The 9,448-nt window shown below is 39.1% G+C and overlaps 1 protein-coding gene across 3 annotated transcripts in view; it reads right to left on the bottom strand.

Moving 5' to 3' along the window:
* Positions 1-268: 268 nt before the first annotated feature.
* Positions 269-9,448, bottom strand: part of chd1 (chromodomain helicase DNA binding protein 1) — a 57,453-nt gene continuing 48,273 nt past the window's right edge. For 2 of the 3 annotated variants that reach the window (XM_076757419.1, XM_076757421.1), the window contains exons 31-36: positions 9,313-9,447; positions 8,616-8,794; positions 8,335-8,434; positions 8,188-8,239; positions 7,862-8,099; positions 269-3,157 (exon numbers count right to left, since the gene is read on the bottom strand). In XM_076757419.1, coding sequence (XP_076613534.1) covers positions 2,875-3,157; positions 7,862-8,099; positions 8,188-8,239; positions 8,335-8,434; positions 8,616-8,794; positions 9,313-9,447 — 987 coding nt within the window. In that variant the 3' untranslated portion in view covers positions 269-2,874. The remainder of the gene's footprint in view (positions 3,158-7,861; positions 8,100-8,187; positions 8,240-8,334; positions 8,435-8,615; positions 8,795-9,312; position 9,448) is intronic. The other variant, XM_076757422.1, reaches the window with a different exon arrangement.

Here is a 9,448-nt window from a genome sequence, read left to right as displayed (position 1 = left end):
GGTGAGTGCAATGAGGATAGCATATGACATATAAAAAAATAGACAAATATCTGCTACTGGCCTAATCTATCATCATTTGCACTGTTAAATTAGCTCTATCATAAAAGCTATGTTTCCAATGTACTTTCTTTCTATTTTCTGATGTCCAGTAACAAGTTTTATTTTCTTTTGTGAGGTTTCTTTGGTCCCATGTGATCCTATCACCCTGACTTTAGAAGTGAGGAAACAGAGATAGGACCCAAAAGCAGACCAAGCAGGCAGACTGGTGAAGTCCAGGGATTTATTGACCAGATAGGGTACAAAAGTTGATGAAAACCTGAGCAACAGATAGTTCAAAAGGGCATGGGTCAAAACCAGGACCCAAACAGGCAAACAATTCCAAAGGGGCAGGCAGAAAATCCAAAGTACAAAAGAGATGAAACAAGACACACCGGGCACAGCTGTGACCAGAGCTGATTGCAGCCATTCCAGACAATGCTTGTAACGCACCACAGTGCATTTCAGAAGCATCCCAGAATCCGATTAATTTTCAAAATAAAACATCCTGTGCAGACTCCCCATCTACATCAACAGTAAACACAAAACAGACAAAAAGAAAGCAATTTAACTACATAGCCTACTTCTTCTAGATAGAAGCACAAACATCAAGGGAAAATTACCTGATCAACAAAATCTAAGCAAGTCAACAAAATCAGGCAGGCTAAACTTTCCACTTCTGAAAAGTTCCGTTGGTGTTTGAAGCCTTGCAGAAGACTGAACAAAACAACCAGAACACGACTCAGTCATGGGTATTGGTTTACGCTGGAGTTAGTTTAATGCTCACTGGGTCTCATACAGATGCAAAATTGTACGTTGTGGGGCTATAGCAGACGAGGGGCGTGACAGAGTGGAGGTATTTTATTTATGGAGTTAACCATACATGAAAAAGGGCGATGGAAAAAAATGTGAATACCAGCTATTTTAAGCCTTGAAAAAGTGTATCTGTGCATTTGGTCTCACTTATAAAACAGCTTGTTAGTGTGTTTATTTCTCAGTAGGGGAGGACACAAAGAGACAGTCCTTTGTCACACTGATAGTTCCTTATACATTTGACTGTCCCGACTTAAGCAATGATAAAGGGACATACAATTTTTTTTGACAATGATGTTCTTGTTAACTTCTTTACTTCTGTAACAAATGCTTTGTAAAATGTTGTAATGTTTATTTTGCAGCACAATGTAACCTAATGTGATAATTCACTATGGTCCTGGTCCAACACATAAGCAAGTGATACTCGAGTCTGGGTACAATTGATATATTGATGATTTTGTTTCTGCTATGGCTTTTGCAGTTGACCCTGGAGGGGACGTCAGTGAAGCCAAAGGTTTCATTTCATTCAAACTAATGCCACAACATAACATAAGCAGAGAAAAATTTGAAAAGGATTTAGTGATTGTGTCTTGACAGATATTGTCCAGACCTTTGCTAGTGATAGCTGAAGCATAGTGAAACCAACCTACCTAGTGTTCTTAAAAATTGATTTTGAGTAGAATCAAAAAGTTGACACTTTGTTAAAGAGAGCTGGTACGAGTGAATACAGTGATTGATTTTAATGGCTTCATAAACAACTATATAAAACAGTTCATAAAAATTCATGCACTTTCAGTGTAAATTCATTTTGAAATATAGAGGAAATTTATGTACAACAATGTGAACCGTAACAGTGACTTCATTCAGTTGGGTGGTTCATCACAAATATACTTGGCTGCATAGAAATATTGACATTATTGCCTAAGTAGAAAATAAAATGAAAGGTAAAGTAACAAATATGTAAAAAGCCTAAGTTTATTTAACATCTAACAGGTGCTTCTATTGAAAGACAAATGTCTACTTTCAGACTGTGATTTTAAATCAGTTCCTTCCAGCTCACTGATTTCTACACACTGAGGCAAAAGAACTAAGCAGCTAGTGAATAAAACTGAGTTATCGTTCAAGAACTTTCCCTTTACCAAAAGTTACATTCTGAAAGAATTATCATGAAAGAACTATTATACAGAAACTCACTTGTAGAACATCAAAAAAGCCTGAGTTGATGGGGAAAAGTAGAGTCATAATAAATCCCAAAAGCCTGAGGAAAAAGACCACTGATTTACTATTTTACAAAAAATTTACAACAGTATTGAAGGAAAAAAAAAAAAACGTGACAAGTCACTCAAAAAAAAAAGTCCATTTTTTTTAAACAGCTAAGATGTTATTAAATAATTCACACCTGGTGGAAAAAAAAAAACAAAAAACAGAAAACCTGCTGAAGAAATGAGAAATGCTGTAAATGAGGTACTTAAGGTGGTGAGCCTGAGCCCAGACTGGATTCAAAAAGACACCTTCACATCAACTTGTAATGTGATTTGTGTGACAATTGACATCTCATTGTGTTAACACTTAAATTAAGGTAGATTATCACATTAAGTATGACAGAGAGACAGAGACAGACACACAAACACAGAGAAACAGTCAAATACAGGATCCAGTGTCATGGGTTGGTGGGAATATGAGGCAGCACTCAGGGTCAACTGTGTCCATTTCCAAGGTTAAAAAAAGGTTATAAAAATAACAAAACATTGTCCTGCAGAGCCTACACAACAATGCAGCTTTAAACTCTTCAATACAAAAATATGCTTTTATATTTTCATCTGCTGCCTGGTTTGAGCCGCTCCCTAGTGTTTATCTCCCAGGTTCCCGAGATGAGCTGCAGCTGAAGCGAGGAGATGACAGCCATGCTGAACTGACTGAGACACAGTGCTTCAGAAAGCTTCATGTTGCAGTCCACAGTCCCTGTAAGGCATTTGCTATGTTGCTGAGTCTATGGCTGCTACTTGCAGACCCAGGCAGCTCTTGTTATGTCTTACGACTGCTCCAGATCTGCTCTGGTGTGCTCTTATGGTCTGATGAGTAGTCAAAAGGTGAGCGGTGTCCCATGGGTGAGCGAGAGTCGTAGGGTGAGCGCTGGTCTCGGGGAGAGCGGGGCCCACTGGCTGAGGCTCGCTGCTCTGTCTGCCAGTCTGAGTGGTAACGGTATGAAGAGCGATGGTCTGAATGTGAATGATCCTTCATGTCTGGCCGATGGTCTCTGCTGGAACGGAACTCCTCCACCTTCCTGTGCTTACTGTCATTGTAGTATCTGCACATACACACAGCAACAGCACAGTTAATTAACAAAGGAAAAATGACACTTAAATAACAAAACACTTTCAATTCTAGTGTACAGATATTCCAAGTTCAAATACTTTAATATTTGATTTTATATGACCAAACACTTTAACTGTCTTTGCTGTATTTTGGATGACGACTGTGCACAAAAATAAGAAAGATGAGTGGGTACAAAAAATTGTGAACTGTAAGTAAACATTTAAGTAAATCAAACCCAACCTCAAACCCTCCCCAATACTTTTAAATAACTAGTCAATGTGACATATGAGGATACATCATTTTAAGTGCATTTCATTGCCTGTCCTGGCCAGTTTAATTACAATATGACCATTAAAGATCTTAGGCTGTTGGGTGATTGGTTGGCTGAACTACTAATGAGATGCAAATTACCTCCAAATTATGATGAGTAAATTTAAGTCAGTAAGAGATTCATATTGGATAAACTCAATTTCTGAATATTCTCAGGAATTAAACTAAGAACAGACATTGATTACGACATACACCAATATTTTCCTCTCTGTGGAAATCTAATTTATAAGTGTGTGTGCGGAAATAACCACTAGATGTATTAACATCACTACTTTACTATTACCTACTACTATTACTATTATCTCCTCTTACTGTACTGCCTTGTTTAAATGTTTTAATACTGTCATTACATTTTCATTTTTACAGTATTCCATCATTGTATTACTTTTGGGAAGCTGTTTGTGCTCTATGCTAGGCAAGAGATATGTGATTAAAATCTATTATTATTATTCATTTCTAACCTGAATGACTTTTAAAATATATCAACAATTAATGAGCCTGAACAGCAATAACACAAATAGTATAGTATAAACAGAATATCAGAATGTATGTTAGATGTGACCCTTACGTTATGAAGATTAGAATTTTTTCAACTGAACTGACAGATATTGAGGCAGTAGATATAACCAATATACAGTTGCAATCAAAATTATTCAACCCCTATTGCATATTAGGCTTATTGGCAAAATATACAATTTCTCAGCTGTTTGCAATAAACAAATTACACGAGAACTGTTTAAGGAGTTCAATGAAACTAATATTACAAGGGTTTTGATCCAAATTCAACACAAAATGCTGCTTTTAATGACTACTGCAGTCTCAAAATTATTCAACCCCTTCATGACAAGCATCTTTAATACTTAGTAGAGCACCCTTTTGCTGTTATGACCTGCTGCAAATGTGATGCATAACCAGACACCAGCTTCTGACAGCATTCCTGAGGAATCTTAGCCCATTCCTCATGGGCAACGGCCTCCAGTTCAGTAATATTCTTGGGTGTGCGTTTTGCAACTACCTTCTTCAAATCCCACCAGAGATTTTCTATGGGGTTCAAGGCAGGCGACTGTGACGGCCACTCTAGAATCTTCCATTTCTTCTTCTGAAACCAAGCCTTGGTGGACTTTGAGGTATGCCTGGGATCACTGTCCTGTTGGAAGGTCCAAAGACGCCCGAGCTTCAGCTTCCTCACAGACAGCATGACGTTTTTTCCTAAGATTTCCTGATACTTGACTGAATCCATCGTGCCCTCCATACGCTGCAGGTTTTCAGTGCCAGAGGCAGCAAAGCAGCTCCAGAGCATCACTGACGGCAGGGTGTTCTTTTCAGCATATGCTTCATTCTTCTTCCTCCAGACATACCGCTGTTCCATAGGCCCGAAAAGTTCCGGCTTTGTTTCATCGCTCCACAGAACAGAATTCCAAAACTTCTGTGGCTTATTTATATGGTTTTGAGCATATTGGAGCCAACTTTTCTTATGCTTTTGGGTCAGGAGTGGTGTACGTCTTGGAGTCCGGGCATGGAGCCCTTCAGTGTTTAGTATGCGCGTTGCTGTGCAAACTGAAACCTCAGTGCCTGCTGCCAAGTCTTGCTGCAGGTGTTTTACAGTCACTCAAGGGTTTTTGACCACTTGCCTCCTCAGGAATCTGGTGGTAGCCACTGATAGTTTCCTCCTTCTGCCACATCCAGGTAGTGTAACCATTGTTCCTTTAACTTTGAACTTGTAAACTATGCTTCCAACTGTATCTCTAGGAACATTTAGAGCTTTTGCTATCTTTTGTATCCTTTTCCTTGTTCGTGCAAGGCAATGATCTCTTCTCTGAACTTTTTGAACAATTCTTTTGACTTAGTTCTAACATGCAACAAAATGTCAATCTCAACAAACTCAAAGTTAGTCCAGGTATTTATGTGTTCTATCTCAAGCACACCTGAACTAATGAAGCCCTTGATTAGTTGCACTAAGTGTGCTTGAAACAGAGGGTTGGGTAATTTTGATTAGTTGCATCAGATGTGCTTGAGATAGGGGGTTGAATAATTTGAGACAGTAGTAGTAGTAGTAGTAGTAGTAGTAGTAGTAGTAGCAGCAGTAGTGATTAAAAGTAGCATTTTGTGCTGAATTTGGATAAAAACCATGGTAATATTAGTTTTACTAAACTATTTCAACTGTTCTTGTCTATGTTTATTGCAAACAGCTGAAAAATTGTACATTTTGCCAATAAGCCTAAAATGCAATGGGGGTTGAATAATTTTGATTGCAACTGTATATATATGGCCAACTACCTGGTCATTCAGACGTTCTACTGTAGAAACCAAATGAAAGCATAAAAAAGTATGGAGGCAAACAACTGTGTTGCTAGCAGTTGACCTCAGTACCAAGGCGCTCTGGGATGACTATTTCATCGAACAACAACTTTTGGTACTCGATAAAAGCTTGAGCAACTGTAAACAACACAAAAGACAGCAACAATAATCTATAAACTTAAGAAATACTGCCACAGTTACCAGTTTCAGCCACCTAATGCCAGGATCAGGCTATGGATTTTGTCTTTGACAGTGGTCACAAATGTGGTCATGTAAGATCTAACTATTACTAGTAGTCATACTTCCATTATTATTGCATCCATAGTGCTGTATTACATACATCTTACATATCTGTTCCCAATATGTACATATATCACACACACAAATATATCATATATGTATATACTATGCTATGTATACTACTGAGCTCCTAAAGGGACATGAAGAAAAAAAAAAAAGAAAGAAGAAAAAAATAAATGAAAACAAGCAGAAAAAAAAGGTTCTGGTCACCATGACAACGGATCATGTGCGCTCCAGAAACTTATCACGTTAGCTCGAGATACGTAACTCATGCGTTCGAGATACGTATCTCGTGCGCTCAAGATATGTAGCATAGCATTTCCGGTATTCAGTTCATACACTGCTCTGTTAGCTGCAGCTTCTGGAGCCCAGGATGACTGCAGGAGTGGACTGGTATGGTTTCTTAAAATCACGAAATATATCAGACACAATAATTAATAATTAAGGATGACAAGGTAAGTACGTGATTCTGCCGTTTACATGCTCTTTGTGTTAACTAAACCCAAACATAAGCAACACTTTGTGTTAGCCACATTTCGCTGTATGAACTGAATACCGGAAATGCTATGTCGTGCTAACGTGATACGTATCTTGAGTGCATGAGTTACATATCTCGAGCTAACATGATAAGTTTCTGCAGAGCGCGTGATCCATCATCACGGTGACCAGAAACTTTTTTTCTGCTTACTTTCCTCTTGTTTTTTTTTTCTTCTCCATGACCCTTTAGGGGCTCCATAGTACACCGAATATAGTTACGAGGTTATTATTACAATTGTCTGTCTGTCTGTCTGTCTGTCTGTCTGTCTGTCTCTCTCTCTCTCTCTCTCTCCCTCCCTCCCTCCCTAACCGGTTGAGGTAGATGGCTGCCCACCAAGAGCCTGGTTCAGGCTGGGGTTTCTGCTTGTTAAAAGGAAGTTTTTCCTCGTCACTGTCGCCAAGTGCTTGCTCATGAGGGAATTGCTGGGCCTCTGTAGATAAAGAGTTTGGTCTGTACCAGCTCTATATGTTATGATTTGCTGCTATCTAAATAAAATTGAATCAACTGAATTAACAATGACACTACCACAAACTCTTGCGTGTCATGTATGACGCCGACCAATCATGGCACATCTTATTTCACAATCACGCTCAAGTTCAGATGTCAGTAGGGAGGCAGGTGAAGTGACTGTCAATCACACTAACACAAGTGTTGTGTGTGATGCTGGTGGTCTTGTGTAGTCTTCCCTCTCTGCCATGTTTGTTATCTGAGATGTCTACACAAAAAAATCTGACATGCTAAACTTTTTGTCAGGGTGTATTGACGATTGGGTATTCACAGCTTTTCCATGACATAAGCGAGCCTATTCAACATAATTGAGTCCATAAACTACTATTTGAACTTCAATATGATCCTGAATATAATTTAATCTTTCAGATGTTCAGAGTCAGATGTTATCCACTTTGGGGAACTCTAATAGACAGCCTAGTAGTTCATTCTTAGCTAGGAAAATAGGAGAATGTTGAACTTATTTTTTATATTTTCCTTTTTCTCTCATTTTCCATGTGTTTTCCATAACTGGAAAATTGGCAAGCTGTTTTACTAGGATGTGTGGCATAATAAAGATTTATGTCTTAAGTAGGAGGCAATGGACTTGAGGCAGAGGCACAGGCTAGGGAAGTCTTTTAAATTCAATGGTCTGTGGTTTGAATTTGGTAGGCTGACATCAGAGGGTAGATAATCTGGCATAATGTTACTGGAAGCAGCATTTAAGCAGTCCTTATCCCTCACCTGTCCTGTCTGTCTCTGCTGTCTGGTCTGTAGTGGTCTCTGTCTCTGTGGTCTTTGCCGTTGCTGAAGGAGGAGTACAGTCTTTTCCTTGACTCTCCTATGGTCTTCCTGTGGGACTCTGAGCTGTGCCTCTCCTTACTGCTCTCATGGTATCGACCTGAAGGCTGATGTCTGTCTGAGCTGCAGCTGTCCCTGCTGCTCTCATCCTGGTTGGAGTTGTCTTTCAGCCTTTCGATATCTAAGGATGAAGACCACAAATTGATCAGTCCACAGTGTCAATTTGCTCATCTTATTCTTTTTGTACAACACAGGAAAACGGACTATACCTGCATGTTTATAGCCGTGGGTGCTTATATTTCTCATGTTCTGCTCTAGTGCCTGAAGAAACAGGATAATCATCAGTCATCATGGATTTCTTATGTGAGTACAATACATTGTATAATCCAAAGAGTTACTGTAGGGTCTTCACATACCTGGGCATTCTCTTGTCTTTTCTTGATTGCATGCTTATATAGTTTATGTAGCTTCCTGGCATCAAACTCAGTAAATTTGGAAACAAATATCCACAGGTTTCTGTAAAAGACAAACACCACCAGCTTAACCATGCTGTATGTAACATACCAACAACAATGCAAGTCTTATACCCGATTCAAACTGACATAAGTTAAATCTGTCGATCATCAATTTAACTTTGTATGGAACTTGTATACAGTATTTGATAAATGCAGGTAAAAAAGAGACAGTGTATACTAACTTTCTCCACTGTTTGATCTGGTCAGGATTTGAATATTCTTTCAGACACTCTGTGATATGGTCTCCAATCTTTATGAGGCACTGTCTTGTATGTTCGAGCTGCTCACGCTCTGACAGTCCTTTCTCTGGTCTGTCCAGCTGCTTCAGTGCTGCTTTAACTGGCCGCATCCTCTCTTTACACTGCAAAAATTAAACAAAAGTAAACTTCAGCAACTCCAATCCAATGCTCAGTCTGGCTGGATGTTATCTTAGTCATCAAAGTCTGCTTTAACAGTGCTATGGTAGTGGTCTATGACATAATATGAAAGGCTGAGACAGTTTAAGCCAAAAGAAATCACAGCATACTATTTCTATAGCGCTTTTCTCATCTGATGACCAGTTAAAGCACTTTTACAAGACATGTCAGCATTCACCCTTTCACACACATTAATACGATGGCTAGGCCACCTGCTCAATAAAAGCTTTTAACCATTCACACATACATATGCCAATAGCACAGCATTGACGACAATTTAGAGTTTGGTATCTTGCCCAACGATACTTCAGCACGAACAGTGCTGAGGCCAGGGATCGATTTTCTGGTAAGTGGAAAACTGCTGTACCTCCTGAGCCACAGCTGCCCCAACTACACACTGTATATATTATATATCTAAGATTAATTATTAATTGATAATTACTTAATCATCAGTGGAACATACCACACTGAAGGTTCTCTGGTCAAGTTCCTCAGACTCCTCAGATACTGGCACATTTTCTCCACTTGCAGTTATATGGACTGGCACATCAGAGGCTTTCTTTGTTCGTTCTCGTACCTCAGTCTTCACTTCATTCTGC

This window comes from Chaetodon auriga, chromosome 19 (assembly GCF_051107435.1).
Source record: "Chaetodon auriga isolate fChaAug3 chromosome 19, fChaAug3.hap1, whole genome shotgun sequence".
NCBI classification, from domain to species: Eukaryota; Metazoa; Chordata; class Actinopteri; order Chaetodontiformes; family Chaetodontidae; genus Chaetodon; species Chaetodon auriga.
Note: the sequence above shows the minus strand (reverse complement) of the source record. Positions and strands in the feature narration are given on the sequence as shown.